The 16,113-nt window shown below is 39.4% G+C and overlaps 1 protein-coding gene across 1 annotated transcript; it reads left to right on the top strand.

Annotated features, from left to right (window-relative positions):
- The first annotated feature begins 4,515 nt into the window (after window positions 1-4,515).
- cratb (carnitine O-acetyltransferase b) lies at window positions 4,516-15,963 on the top strand. The gene is made up of 15 exons (XM_073482740.1): window positions 4,516-4,894; window positions 5,220-5,444; window positions 6,636-6,754; window positions 7,262-7,315; window positions 8,610-8,775; window positions 10,352-10,526; window positions 10,832-10,922; window positions 11,367-11,454; window positions 11,540-11,640; window positions 12,466-12,585; window positions 13,144-13,266; window positions 13,704-13,839; window positions 13,956-14,018; window positions 14,105-14,242; window positions 14,961-15,963. The coding sequence occupies exons 1-15, from the start codon at window positions 4,844-4,846 to the stop codon at window positions 15,162-15,164; spliced, it is 1,854 nt and encodes a 617-aa protein (XP_073338841.1). The 5' UTR covers window positions 4,516-4,843; the 3' UTR covers window positions 15,165-15,963.
- The last annotated feature ends 150 nt before the right edge of the window (window positions 15,964-16,113 follow it).

The raw sequence follows: 16,113 nt of genomic DNA, 5'->3' as shown, positions 1-16,113 counted from the left end.
ATCAATAAGCCTCATTCTGTCAGTTAACATTACACTGACAGAGTACAAACATCTTACAGAGACCGACTGAGACTTTCCTCAGTGACTCAAAGCTTGTTTACATATGACCGTGTAAGCACATGTCAGAGAACCTGTCGGTACAGAAAGTAGACCGCTCTCTGCTCTTACCGGGTCGAACACTGGCATTTAAATTTGGTCATTTTTCCAATTTTCTTTGCTATTTGCATGCAATGCTTTGATTTCTAAAACAAGTCATTGTATAATGGATGCACAGAGTGTTTGAAAACAGCCATACACCCTGTAGTATCTGTACAGTAAGACAGATATTCTCCTCTTTAAACTTTTATACAAACAAAAAAAATAAAGAAAAACACAAGACGGGAATCAGCAGATCTTTTCCTGATGGAGAACTTTATGTCCAAATGGTGCATGTGAGGATGCTAATAGAGGTATTTACAGCTCTTGTGTGACTGATTACACATCAGCGTTCCCAAAACAACATGATGGTTGCAGCGTACCAGCGACAGGCGAATCGTATCTTTGTCATCCGTCTCAGTCTGGTTAGGTTAAGGCAAGAAAACTGAAACATTGTGGTTTGGGTTAAATAGCTGTGTAACTTCAGTTATGAATGTACTTAGTAAGTTAAAATAACTCCCCTTTTGGTTACTAGGAACGTACAGCGGTCTCCTGAATGAAAGTCCTGTGCTTTTTTCACCCAACGATCCACACCCAGCCCCCCTCTCTATCCCTGACTTCCTCCTTTACCTCTGTGATAATTACTATGGCCACTAGAGGTCGCCCCCCTAACAAGAAATGTGAATCAGGTGGTGATAAGTTGCTAATCCAGTCTTTACTCATGTTTACAGGGAAAGGTGTGTTTCGACGAGGACCGGCTGGAGCAGGTGTGCGAGTACCCGTCAGAGACCTCCATGTTGGCTTACACCCCGTACCCTCATGAGATGTGGAGGCATCAGGGAGAGGAGGCGCAGGAGGAGGAGGCTAAAGTGGACGGAGGAACGATCGTGTCCAAAAGCACAAGGAACGTTGGGATTGCTATGGGACGGGGGCTAAGAGTGGGTCAGTGTCACCCCCTTCTCAAAAAACATAACGTGTAGTGAGAGAGATTAAGGATTCAGATTGTTTTGCCATTTGTGATGTCTTACGGACTCTCCGTAGGAACGTTGGACTATACTGAGTCTTAAGAGGTTTATTTTCAGTGTTGCCACCACAGACGAGGGCTGGAGTGCCTGAACTTTCCTTAAATTATATATGTCTGGCAATATTTTTACTGTTTATTTGTCTTATTGTCAACAAATACCAAGAGAAGACCCAAATCAAAAATGAATTTGTCCTTTTCATGAGTATTTCCTGTGAAGCCAACCGTAGCCTGAGCTCCACTATTATCCAAAAACTGTTATAAAAACACAAATAAGTCACTTGTGCACACTAGTCCCGAGCAATGTGTGTGTGTTTACCTTGAAATATGACCGGATGTCCCCTCCAGATTTCATTATCCATCGTCTCTTCAGTTGCGGTGGAATGATAACGTACACGTAACAGCTGAGGAAAATGGCCGCCATATGAATATGGTCTATAGCTTACTTTACTTTCAGCCTTGGCTTTTGTCTTTTCATAGGATTTGTTGACAAAAAGAAAAAAAAAACTGGAATAACCATCTTTATACTTTCAGTAAACAAACTGACATTTTCAAATGGTAGCAGGTTAGCAGTGTGGGCAAAGACTAAATGATTTATGTGACGTCGTTTTTTAAATGCAGCAATGGAAAAGGTAAATTTGGTAACTTGATGTTATTAGAGAGCGAATGGAACGGTATGGTTGCATTTATGGACCTCACAAAGCCCATAAATGTCAATGTCGGTGAATGGGAAGAAGTAAAAAATTAGACGTAACGTAGTTTATGAATCCTAGATTCACCTATTTACCTTCCATTTCCGTCTCTCTGTCTTCCAGATGAGTCTTGCCCTCGGTAGAAGCCAGTCACCTCGCCAAAATTGCCCATGTGATGAGATCACCAACACTTTTGTTGAATGATATTAACGTGATTGTTATCATGTTTTGTTTGATTTGACGTGTTGAAGTGAGTGTTTGTGATCCTCGTGGTATTTTTGTTTCATGTAGCATCAGAATGAATGAGTGTTATGGAAGAAATGTACAGTACAATGTGGTTTATGCAGTTGAAAGAAAAGAAATGTGTTTTTACTATGGAAAATATAGTTTTATTTTCAGGGAAATGGAGGGAACAAATCTGAATGTATAAGTACGGTACATATTATAAAAGACCCTCAGGTCTGCACTGAATGATCACTTGTCTATGCAATATAATGATACTGATAAAATGTAATTTTTTAGTTCATATATTTGAGTTTCCTTTATGTAAATTACTTTCTAAATTGAAGTCAGCACTGCCTCAGCACAGAAGTGATGTTTATATCATCTGGTCTCATGTGCCTGCTGGATTTGCCCATACAGATGATATGAAGATCAGTTTATATAGATATTTGTATATTTATATACAGTATTTATATTTTTCTTTTCTGAAGCCTTTTGGGAAAAACCTCCTCTCTCAGTGGGTGTTGTGTTGAACGTTACCGAAACGGGTGGTGCGGATGTGTGCAGCCTTACTGTTCACAATGACAACTCTGGTAACAGTTGAGTTAATATGTATGGATATAAATAAAGGTATTATTTTATTTTTGTCATGTGGAAGTGGAGAGAGAGCTGTGTGAGTGAAAATCTCTGAGAAGAAACATAAAAAAATCAATTAACATATAAGACTTAAGCCGATATCTGACTTTTGGATTTATCACATTCATAATACAATAAATAGAATAAATACGTTACGAGTGTTTCTTGTTTTTAAATGAATATTTTAATTGGTGAAAGAAGAAAAATTCTGTGCATATTATTTTTTTTTTCTATGATGGTTTGAAGAAGCTGGCTTCAAGAGAAAAAATATAATAAATATCTCTGAAAACAGTGTCGTCTCTTCCTGTATTTGTTATCGGCAGATCAATTTGATCCCTTTGATCGACTTGATGCTTCTCATTATTTGTTTTCTATCACTTTTGTCTGGGCATGAAAGGACTAACACAGTTATTACATATAGATTAATACTGTAACTATAGTAAAATGTATTCTAAATATATATATATATTAGTTAAAGTCATGTTCCAGTTTCTGCCCTGTGTTATTTATTAAGTAAATAAAATAATTCAACTGTACCTCATTGTATCCTAGTGACAGTGAGGCCAGGGTCTGTCAAACCCCTTGACCCCATCAAACAAGGTATCACCGTGGACCAGTGGTTTCCAACAGGAGGTCAGAGCCCTTCAGTAGGTACCAAAATAAATCTGAGAGGTCTTGAGATGATTAACAGTAACTGGAAATTGGAAAATAACCCATAAAAATATTAAAATAAATAAAAGAAAATACCTAAAAAACAGTTATGTAAACTAAACGTGTACTATTGACAAGAAGCCCATTTATATAAACTGATGATACTGTCAAACAATATATTTAGGCTTTGTATAGTGAGTATTACAGTTACTTGTACACAATATTTTTACTTTTACTGTGTTTTTATGTGGTAAAATTTGATTTTTTTTTTAAAGAGACGTCCAATTTTATGATTTTTTTTTACAATGTATGACAATTTCAGTCTTTTTTGGTTTATTGACCTACATAACCTTCCTTTAGGCTTAGGTTACAGGTTTCAGGGATGAAGCATTTGAAGATACTCCAAGAAATGTCATCTCACTGAGCATAAACTATATATTATATAACTACAATAATTACATTTTTGGTTACACTTGCATTCCTTTACAGGACTATTACTTGTAACTGGGTGTTTTTACAGTGTGGTATTAGGACTTAAGATAAACGTAGCAACAAAAGTGCTTTTAAAACATAAACCACCCATCTCTTTACAATGTTTTTATTTGTATTTTATTGTATTTTTATTTTATTGTATAGTCTTGCTCCCCCTGGTGTGTTATACAAGTAACCTTGTTGCTTACCTTTTTTTTAAATAAACCTTTATGTAACATCTTCAAATAACAAACAAACAGGTGTTATCATTGTTGAACACACCTCAAAATGACTCCAAGCATTTTTTTTACAAGGAGAAAACAAAAACAAACAAAAACAAAACAACACAAACAAATAATGACAATTTTATTTATATATCACCTTTCAAAACACAGCTACAAAGTGCTTTATAAAACCAAATAAAACATAAAAGCATAAAAACTAAACACAGAAAAGCAAAACAAACAAACTGATATAATTATACAAATCAAATTAACTTAACTTAAGGTGGTAAATGAATGTAAATCTTAAGATAATGTTTTTGTTTACATTAAAGTTTACGCACTCGGCGCCATCTTGAGGTGTAACAGCGACACCCCGCGGAGAGACGCGGTACTGCAGCGCGGAGTCACGTTGCTGTGTACGGAAGCAGCTTTTACGTCAGCACGTGTGCAGACTTGTAGCGTCAGACCAGTTCAGCTCGGTACGTGAACGTTTGCATGCCCGCAGTCTGAACAACCCAAACACGGACAGCTACACCCCTGCTGTGTGTGTGTCTGTGTGTGTGTGTGTTTTTTCTCTTCTACCAACACACGCGCGGATGTTTTCAAACTTAGGATCCGTCGAGCGATGAAGACTCTCATCTTCATCCACCGAGGAGAAGAAGAAGAAGAAGGAGAAGCAGCAGGAGGAGGGCTGGACTTGTGTTGACTGTCTGACTCTTGTGGGGAAAAGTTATTAGAGTATAAAAGTGAAGCTGATGCGACGCACGGCGAGTTTATGACTCAAGGAAAAGATGATTTTGAGGAAAATTCACGCAGGGAGCTGCAGAGCATGGCTGTCAAGGGTGAGTATCTTAATGTTTTTAGACTTTACTGTCACTTTAAAGAGTCTCACTGTTGACATACTGGTGTGCACTCTCACACACGGTGTAGTTATTATAGCAGAAGCAGAGGATATCTCTCACACTTCCTATTTTGATAGGCCCTGCCCTGCTGTTATTGGCAGCAGGTCAAACTGTGACAGTGTGCTGACATGCAGAGTTACTGTACCGACACTTTGATTACATAAAAATGTTTTAATTATATATTTAATTTGTCCTCAAGGTTGTTTGCAGTGCAACACTTAAACTTAACAGGAGTCCTTGAACGTCTCACCACCCTGTCTTCCAGGTTTCCTCCAGGCAGGAGGTGTGTTTCTTCTCCTCGGTGCCCCCTCAGCCGGTGCCCCCTCTGGCCCAGACCCTGCAGGCCTACCTGAGGGCCCTGGAGCCTCTGCTGCCCCCCGAGGAGATCAGCCACACCCGCAGGATGGTGCAGGAGTTCGGGATGCCGGGAGGCCTCGGTGCAAAGCTGCAGATGGGGCTGGAGAGGAGAGCCAGGAGCACCAGGAACTGGGTCCGTGTGTGTGATGTGTCAGTGTGGGAGACGTGACAGGTGTTAGAGAGGGACGGGTGTGTGTTTGAAGCATAAACATATCAATCCAAAACAAAACTCCACCTGCTCTGAGGTCTTAAAACGACGCGAAGAAAGGCTGCACAGTCCTTAATTTGTCATTATTCACCTTTGCATTGATAGATTTATTAAAAAGGTTTGCTGTTACGGTCACAGAGACTTTTATCACGACACAAGTGACCAAAATGTTGAAGTTTATTAATAAATCTATCACTACAGAGGTGAAAAGTGTGTGTGGGAATTTATTCATTTAAAAAAAAAAACAGCTTTTAATGTAAGTAAAGGCTGATTTATGTTGAAGTTTAAAAAAAAAATAAAGTTACGAAGCCCTTCACAATAAAAGCGCTCAGTAGAAAACATCAAACAAGCAGGATATAAACAAGTCAAACAAAATAAAATGTATAAAACATGAATCAAAAAAAGAAAGAAAGCAGTGGAATATACAGGAAGTGAGTGACAATCATGGTACACATGTAGTTCATTACTTTTGTTCAAGTTCATGCGATAATTTATGAGAATATGTAGAGATAAAACTCGATGTTTTAAAAAATTCCCATCAACAGAAGCTCCTCTCTCCCACAGAAAACACTGCTCCTGAAACGCCTCGTCAGTAGCCCCGCCTTTAATTCTGTGACATTGTGACATCACAGTACGTCACAATGTCACATATTTGCATGATTTAATGCCCAACGACCTGTTTGGCAAGTAAGAATTGATTTAGCACAGCTGCTCTGTTGTTGTTAGCGGTGCTGGCTCGGGCGTCTGTGAGCTGACCAATCAGAGGAGACTAGGTCTTAAAGAGACAGGAGCTAAAGCAGAGTGTTTCAGACAGAGGCGGCTGTCTGGACAGTATGAGAAAACTGGTGTGTTTTTTGAGCATTAAAGCCTGTAAACATATTCTAGTAGTAACCCAAAATAAAGTTATGAACCTGAAAATGAGATGTTAAGAGATGTTTAAGTATTAAATAAATAAAGGGGGCTGAAAACACACACCCTTCTTTATGTAGGTGAGATTGTCTCATCAGTCTAACATCAGGTTTTCAAAGATTGTATATCATCATCACTGTTTACTGTGACTATAATGTCAACCGTGTGTGTGTGTGTGTGTGTGTGTGTGTGGTCTCTCCCCTGTAGATCGCTCCCTGGTGGGTGCAGTGGGCGTACTTGGAGAGCCGACAACCGCTGCCTGTGCACTCGAACCCGGCTATCTCTCTGCCCAGGAGAGATTATAACGGCTGGAGGAGCCAGCTACTGTGAGTAAGCAACACACACACACACACACACACACACACACACACACACACACACACACACAGACTAGCAGCACAGTAGTGGACATTTATAGCCGCTTTAATGCCATCGATGCCATTGACTTTTTAAAAGGGGTGAATAAGCTGTCAAAACTCTTTCATCACAATAAATATTTAAAAATGTGCTTTATTCTTCTATAAACTAATACCAGAAGTCCAAAAATCATAATCAATACATTGATACGTCAATAAAATTCGATCCCAATCCCAAAACAGTTCACCTGTTCAGCAGACAGTGTGCAGAACAGTCCAAGCAGCGTCGTTGTGTTTATTTCCCGTCAGTCACGTTCCCAGTGAAGACGCTCTGCCAGGATGTCGACCTTTAACATGATCTGGACTCCTAAACACCTGTTTATATTGTAAATCATATACACCTGGAAAAATACTCCAGCAGCTTCTGACCACATTTTGTGAAGACGATTAACATGTTTCTTGTTTGTCTCCACGCAGGTTTGCATCCAAACTGATCGCAGCAGTTCTCGACTTCAAGGCCAAAATCAGCACGTAAGTATAACAGAGCTGCAGCCAAATAACACTGACAGTTATTGATTATCCTACAGCAGGTATACTTTTAATGTTTTTAAAGGTTGTAATAAGTAGTATTTTAGTTTAGAAGTATTATCAGAAAAATGACACTAAAGTAACAACAGTTATCTTTAATGCTAAATGGCTCCTTTTTATAGTGTTTATAAAGAATATAGGATTATTAATTGCTAATAATCATATAATATACTATATATGTTTGTCCTGTAAAGCCTTTTCTGTCTATAATTCAGTCTTAGCCATATTTAAGAGTTCAGTAAGTGAGGTTTTAATTTAAAATCAACTTGTTATTAGAAAATCTTGGTCACAAGAAGAACAGGTTGAAATAAATAATACTGACCTCAATAAAACTCATATTTAATGGTCGGACAGTGTTTCTTCTCTGTAGAGATGAATACAGAGAGTATTAGAGCATATAAAGTAATCCCATTACAGCAAATGAAACCAGCTGCTGATAATGATCTGCTCTGATCATTAGAGGCAGTTATGAGCTATAAACTGTCGTTGACCTTTGTTCTGCAGTAATCCTCCTGCAGTAATCTGTTGTTAGTTACAGTCACTTTCTCCAGCTTCTATTTCAGTCCTGTAACCTTAAACCTCGTCTGGCATCAGTCTGTGTTCCCGCTGTATGAAGTTAATCTGTGGCTAAATTTATTCGCCCGCACCGTCTGTAGATGAATCTGCGTCAAGCCAACAGCACACGACTCAAACGCCGCTGTTGTGGGTTTGTTTTGGTAGAAAAAATGTGAGACTGGTGCGTCCTGAGGTGTCATCAACTTTTATAAGCCTGAGCAGATATAAATAAATAAATAAATAAATAACTAAATAAATAAATAAATAACATTTGTGAAGAAAAATAAATAAATAAGTTTTAAAAAAACAACAACAAAACATGGGAAACATGAATAAAAAAATGAAAAAATAAACATTGAAAAAAATAATTAAAAAATGCAACAATAACAAAATAAAAACATTCAGAAATACAAAAAAAAAAATGCAGAAATGAACAAATAACCAAACAAAAAAAACACATATATATAGAAAAATACATAAAAAGATAAAAAATAAACAAATAAAAAATGACCCAATAAAAACATTTTAAAAACATTTGTTCACAATAATAAATACAAAATGAATAAAAACATAAATAAAAAAAATATGATCAGAAAAATGAATAAATAAATCAAACATAATTTCAGAAAAATTTAAGTTAGTTAAAGTTAAATATTAACATCTGTCCTCTTGTCTCCGTCAGCGGGCAGCTGCAGGTGGATGACTTGCGGGGGAAGCCTCTGTGCATGGAGCTCTACCCGCTCCTCTTCTCCTCCTGCAGGATCCCGGGGCCCAAACACGACTACATCGCCCACTACGGCCGCTCCCGGCGCTCGCCGACGCACATCACCGTCGTCAGGAACTACCAGGTGGGACGAGCCGACGATAGATGACGCTGTCGGGTTCATATTTTGCTCCCACCTGTTGTTGACTCGGCATCATTGCAAGTTTTACAGCAGTCCGTCATGTTGGGTCTTGTGCAGTCACACCTCTTTTTTTTAACTTTGTGATCTGTTTTATTATCTGAACACTTAAACCAATTAGAAATGTGCAGTGCACAAGAAGATCTCTTGGCAGCAGGTCAGCGTGTGAGATCAGAGATTTTGGCAGAGAGAGGAATCAAAACACATCTGATCCAAATGCTTTTAACCTTTATTAACCTTCACCTGTCTTCATAACAGATCAAAAATGTGAGAAAACTGCTTCGTGGTCAATTCCTGATGCCGTTCATTGTATCATAAGTACAGATAAAGTAGTTATAAATGAATTTCTGAACAAAGTTATAATGAAACACTGGACAAATTGAACTATGTGGATTTTTATGGTGCACGTTTTTGCTGTTTTTGTAAACAAAGGTGGTTCTATGGGACCATTAAAACCGTTTATATTCCCACTGGAAATACAAATAATTAAGGCTCAACCCAAGTAAGGCTGCAACAAATGATTATTTTAATAGTTGATTAATCTCACACTGTTTTGATCGCGTCTTAATATTTCTTGTTATTTCCTCCCAACGGTCCAGAATCCGAAGATATTCACTTCAAAATGATTAAAAAACAAAACAAGAAAAGCAGTAAATACTCACATTTTGGCTTTTTTCTTTCAATTAAATGTCCAAAATACTTACGAGATTTTCAGATTGATTTCTTTGCTGATTAACTAATCAATAAATTGACTAATCATTGCAGCTCTAAACCTAAGTAGGGCTACAGGTGATGATTGTTTTATTATTATGTTTCTTTTGGATTTTTAATGCAAAAACCTTCACGACATATGATTCATACTGCAATGATAAAATCATCTTATAAAATTCAAGTTGTTGCACATAATACAGAGATTATAAAGTAAACCGTAGACTTACGTTTCAGTGTTTCTAGCAGGAAAGTCAAAGTCAAAGTCATCCAAAATGGCTGCCCCAGGGTCAGTATTTTACCTTCTCAAGCATTAAATAAGTTCATTTTGTCTGAATTACATACCAAAACCCAGAGATGTACAATTTATTATTATAGTAGAATATGAAAAACAGCAAATATTCACATTTAAGAGGTCAGAACCAGTCGTTTTGGACACTGTTGCTTAAAAACTGACTTAAAAATGTTGTGTTGCTTAGCACAATAGTTGCTGATTGATTGAGTAATTGGTTAATAGACTAGTTTGTTTCAGCTCCAAACCCAAATGTAAAGAAGAGAAGAGTCACTTGTGTCTGATGTTCAGTTTGTGTTGGCAGCAGCAGCTCTGCAGATGTTGGTTGATTGTGAAAGAGAAACACTCCAGAGGTTTTTAACGAATCAGCACAAATATGTTTACCACGAACACACCCGAAGACTTTCTGTGTCTTCGAAAGCACTGAACGCAGCATCGGGTTTAAAACGGACGCAGAAAGCTTCGCCCCGGCAGAAATCAGACGTCCTGGAACAAACACGGCCTCCTTTTTATTTCTTCTAGTTCTTCCAGCTGGAGGTTTACAACAGCGACGGCTCTCGCATGACGGAGAGTCAGATCCACAGTCAGCTGCTGAGGATCAGATCTCAGTCCTGGAAGACGGACAAAGAGCCGATGGGAATCCTGACCAGCGAGCACCGTCACACCTGGGGACAGGCCTACAACCGCCTGCTCAAAGGTACAGCGCAGCGCTACACACTTCTTGCTCTTCTCTACGTTGCCAGACTCTCTGTAAAGAATGCATAAAGGCAGTCTGACGTCTTGACCACTGTGGTGGATTGATCACCTGGATTGATTAAAGTGCGTGTAATTTAAAGTATGTAAATGTTATAATAGACGTCTTTCAGGCCAAAGACTCCTGACTTGCAACTCTGATAAATGTCTGTATGTTTTGATAAATTCGTCTAACTGATATGTTTAAATACTTTGTGTTTGTTCTTGTGTTATTTTGGACTTTTTCCTCTTTCTGTCTCTGTGACTCAGATAAACTGAACAAGGAATCAGTGCGGCTGATAGAGACGGGACTGTTCTCCTTGTGTCTGGATTCTCCAGTCATGAGGATATCAGATGAGAAGTACGCACACACACACACACACACACACAAACATCCTCTTTCTCACACTCAGGTATTTCTGTGTTTGCTAAATGTGTTGAGTAATCCTCTGAGTGTGTTCAGATATCATTGTTCTGTCTGTTGACACTCGGTGTTAAGCAACGATATACAGTTGTCACTTCCTGCATTTGAAATGTCGCTCCAGTTGTTGCAGCTTTGCATCTAAAGAATGAGAAACACTTCCCTCAGTTGGAAAATACTCTTATTACAGGTTAAAATCCTGAATTTAAAATGTAGAGAAGTATTATCAACAGTAAAAGTGCTCATTAGTCTTTTAATTTGTTCTTTAATGTAAAAGTAACTTGTAACTATGTAGTGGAGTAGAGTTATAAAGTAGCAGAAAATGGAAATACTCAAGTATTTTTCCTGTTTGTTGACTTTATTTGTTCTGTCTTTGATTGACAGGTACGCCAGCCGTAAGGCAGCACAGATTCTTCACGGAGGCGGGACGTTCTCCAACAGCGGAAACCGCTGGTTTGATAAAACGCTGCAGGTAAGCAGCAGGAGTATTTTTTGACTGTTTTTGTTTAGACTGGTGACGGAGCAGCTGACTGTCATCTCTGTGTGCGTCTGAGTAGTTTGTGGTGGGCGAGGACGGCTCGTGGGGTCTTCTGTACGAACAAGCCACAGCTGAGGGTCCGCCCATAGCAACACTGCTGGATCACATCCTGGATTACTGGTGAGATAAAGGCCCCGCTCACACCTGGTATTAACATCCATCCTGAGTGATCCCCTGATGATGTAAATTACACGTTTGGGCTCTCTTAACCTGCCAATGTCAGCAGCAGACATCTGTGAACACACTGATCTAACCACTGAACTTGTAACTGCAGTATCACCAGACTCCCTTAAAAAATCACTTAATTTTGTGAATTGTTGAGTTAGGAGACACTATGTAAACTTTGTGAAATGCTATCTACAACAAATTCTTAACTATTTGGGCCTTCTCGTTAATTCGGCATTGAATGCAACACATTAAGTTGTTTCTTTCCTTGAAAAAAGTCTGCATTTGGCACGACTCAGCTGTACCAGCCTGTCTGCTTCTGTGTCTAAAGTGCATCTTACCTGCCAACATTTAGCAGCAACTCATTTCTCTATTTACACTAAATATACGAAAGAAAACCACATTTAATCACTGATAAACATGTCAAATTTTACAAATATATTTAACAGTAACCAATATAGGTATCTTCTTTGTCGCCTGTGGAGAAACTCCCCAGACTCCCTTAAAAAATCGCTCAATTTTGTGAGTTGTAGAGTTAGGAGACACTATATAAACTTTGTAAAATGCTGCCCACAACAATCCATAACTATTTGGGCCTTCTTGTTAATTCGGCATATATTACAATACATGAAGATATTTATTTATTATTATTATATTCCGATGCCTGGGTCTGATTCTGACCTGCACTCCTTTGCTGCATGTGGACCTCTCTCTATCGTCCTGGATTTGTGTTTTACATCTTTCATACTCTTGAGTTATTGTATGTTTTCTTGACTGCAGCGAGAAACCAGACCCAAAGAGAGCTCCGCTGGTCCCTCTACCGATGCCAAAGAAGCTTTACTTCCACATAGACCGAGAAATAAAGCGGGACATCGAGCACGCCAAGCAGAACCTCGATATGTAAGCTCCTCACTTCTTCTTCGTCTTCATCCTCTCATGAGCAGGATGGAGTGGTTTACTTTGAACGTACAGTCTCTGCGGTATGATAAGAGAACAATGGCCTGGCTGCACACTGTAACCTAGATGTTTACTTTTACCTCCAAATCCAACAGAGCTGAAATGAGGAAAGCCACAGGAGAGTAAACACATTTATCTTCTCTGTGTAAATGTAACCTTGAGGAAAAGAAAGCTGTCATTAAGTCGACTGCCTTCTTACAACACGTAGAAGTCGTTATTGTGATCCCTTTATACACTGCTGTGTAATTTAAAAGTCTCTCTAAACATCCTGATCATGTAACATGTAAATTAGGACTAACGCGTTTTATTATGCCTTTTACATTTGTGCTGGCCAGATGTAACCCCTGCTCAAAGTACTGGGGGATCTGAGGGTCTGTTCTGGCAACACTTCACCTATTAAGCATTCATTAGCAGTTTATAAACATTTAATAAATGGCTTTTTAGAACATGATTTAAATGATTTAATCACAAATCTAAAATAATGTTTTATATTTCCTGCAGACTGATCAACGACCTCGACGTGAACGTGTTCAACTTCAAGAGGTTCGGCAAGGAGCTTCCCAAGCAGCACAAGCTGAGTCCACACTCCTTCATCCAGGTCGCCCTGCAGCTCGCCTACTACAGGTCAGTCTGAATCTAAACACAGTGATGTGTCCATTGTGAATACATGTCCCTAAATTAGACAAGATTGGAAAAAAATACTCTTGTAATTCAAAACTTGCCTAAGAAATGTGGTGTTTTTAGGTTTTGTAGAGTTTTTAAGTAGTCCAGTGATAGTTGTCTGTACATCTCATGGGTTCATTGCAAACTGAAACTGCTGATAGTTAATTCAGCATGACTTAAAATGGTGCCAATTTGACAAAATATAAACAAATGTTGTTTATGTGCTGTATGGGACGCACAGTTTTGTCCTAAGTTTGTCTTTGGGAGGTGCCACAATGTCAGACTTTGAAAACTCCTCATGTAGATAATTGGTTTCTGTATTCTTTGTCATTTTGATTGGAACAAACATTGTTAATAGATTCTGAAATTGTTTGTTTTTTGTCTTTTTTTTTTTTTAGAGTTCACAACGAGGTCTGTGCTGCCTGTGATATTGTCTCTCAGAGGATGTTTCGAGGAGGACGGACAGAATACATCCGCTCCCCCACAAATCAGGCACTCAAGTTCATTGTGGCCTTCGATGATCCGTCTGTATCGGTGAGAAACGTCACTGAATTGTTCCACTGTGGATTCATTTCAGCTTGTTTAGTTGTGTTCAGGTGATTTAACAACAAGGAGACACATGGTTTTATGTTTTATGTTTCATGTCACAGCGGGAAGCGAAGCTCCAACTGTTCAGAGAGGCTGTTGATGCTTATGCAGCTCTGACCGAACAGGTAAATAACAAGTGAACTCTCAACTGCTTTTGTCTTTTGTTACAAACTCATAAACACTCTACTTTTATTTTTCCTGCTCTGTTCAGGCAGTTAAAGGACACGGCATCGAACGTCACATGCTGGGTCTCAAGCTTCAGGCCATCGAGGAAGGAATGAGCATCCCCAAAATCTTTATGGATACAGCGTACGGCCTTGCAACACACTGGAAACTCCGGACAGGGCAGGTGTGTGTGTTAAAGAGAGTTGTTTTACAGAAGGTGTCGACAGTCCAACAGGAAGTGGGAATTTTGGTAGTGATGCTGTAAATATGTGAGCAGTGTTGAGCATGTGATGTTCTTTTAATACGAGGCGTTTACTGTCAACACAGTTTGGGAGTTTCCAGCCATCAAGCTGCTAATCTTCTGTTTTTTTTACTACTTTTTCTTACAGCTGACTTTCCTCCTGAACATCAGAGGCTCATGTGATTTTTATAGCCTGATTTACTTTTATAAGTCACATTTTGTGCTTTTATCCCTTTACAATGCCATCAAGTACTGCATGAAATGTGTTTTTCTTTAGCTGGTAATTCTTATTCCTCGCCCCCATGATATCTTTTGCAAAGGTGCGACTTCCACACATCATCAATGAGCCTGAACTAGTGTATTTCCTGGTAACAGGACGCTAATCTTCGATCTTAGAGTTATCGTTCATGAAGATCTAGTTTAGCGACGTTATCGTGTGTTCAGTTCCTTCAATGCTTCCTTATGCTAGGTCCACTGTGTACTGGAAGTGTCACCCATAATCGTAGAAGTAACTTCCCCCGTAACCTCCCAATGAAACTTTTGGAAACTTTTCATCCTGCTAACCATGTGCTGAAATGTTTTTGTGCCTTATTTTGTCCCACTGTTGTTTTCAGCTGTATCGCTCAGTCTACATTGTCTCATGGTATCCTCTCTCCATCAGGTGCCTGCCAACACAGACAGCGTGATGTGCTTCGGGCCGCTCGTTCCTGACGGTTACGCCGTTTGCTACAACCCCCAGGCCGACCACGTCCACTTCTCCATCACCGCCTTCAACTGCTGCGAGGAGACGCATGCAGAGACATTAGCCGTCACCCTGAAGGACACTTTGTGTCAGCTCCAGGAGCTGCTGCAGCCTACCGTGTAGAGCTGCTCCTGCCCTCACTCTTCTACTCAAGCAACACTTTGTAGAAGTCTTGATGAGGCTTGTGGATGTTTTCTTGTGCATGCCACCATACGCTTCACTGGAGCGGTTATATCTGAGACCACACTGAAGACTGAACAGTGTCTCTGAGGTGCTTTTCATGCTTTTTGTGAGGCAATAAATCACTTTCCTTTTCTAGCAAGAGCTGAGCAAGCAAGCCGCATTATAATCACTACAATGGGAGCATCTAATGCTTTAATATCTCTGGGAGAAAAATAAACCAGGTTAAAGCCAGCCTGACACTCCATTAATTATCAGCTAACAAAAAACATGTGTTTAATGACTGCACTCCTTTTACCTGAGTTGACCAGCAGCCAGCACAGAATAAATATGTTTCATCAGAGTTCGAATGTTTATGGAAACCAACAATTTTGTGGGTCAGCAAGTCTGTTTGAGATGGACCAAAATCCAGAAAGCTGAAGTTCACCCAAAAATGAGAAATTCAGTCATGATCCACTCACCCTCGTGCTGAGAGAGAGTCAGGTGAAGTGTCGTCGTTGACAGACAACTGAAACACTTCAGTTGTTTTGGAGAATGCTGCAGGACTGTTTTCGAATCGGCATGATGGCGAGTAGACAATGACTGAATTTTCATTTTTGGGTGAGCTCATCCTTTAATGTTGAGTGCATGTTTGTATGTACTGTATTTGAAATGAATGTGAAGAGGCTTTGGCCCCATTGTTTGGGCGTGTTGTCCTGCTCTCAACCTGCAGGACTGGTTAATAAAGCCTGTCACCACATGATTGTTTGTGTGTGTTGTGTGAGGGTGTTCAAACTCCTCAGACGTGTGTTTGTTTTGGGTTGACGAGCGTCACAGGTACTGAGTGGCATACCTGCTGAAATCAGTGAGCTGTTTCAGCTATGAAGTACAACATGCTCACTGTGATTTCTAC

This window comes from Pagrus major, chromosome 16 (genome assembly GCF_040436345.1).
Source record: "Pagrus major chromosome 16, Pma_NU_1.0".
Taxonomy (NCBI): Eukaryota; Metazoa; Chordata; class Actinopteri; order Spariformes; family Sparidae; genus Pagrus; species Pagrus major.
Note: the sequence above shows the minus strand (reverse complement) of the source record. Positions and strands in the feature narration are given on the sequence as shown.

Bases quoted from the DNA above. Each gene is read 5' to 3' on its own strand.
- cratb (XM_073482740.1), top strand. From the start codon at position 4,844: ATGATTTTGAGGAAAATTCACGCAGGGAGCTGCAGAGCATGGCTGTCA. The intron at 12,586-13,143 runs GTAAGCTCCTCA...TATTTCCTGCAG, and splicing joins GCCAAGCAGAACCTCGATAT to ACTGATCAACGACCTCGACG. The intron at 13,267-13,703 runs GTCAGTCTGAAT...TTTTTTTTTTAG, and splicing joins CTGCAGCTCGCCTACTACAG to AGTTCACAACGAGGTCTGTG.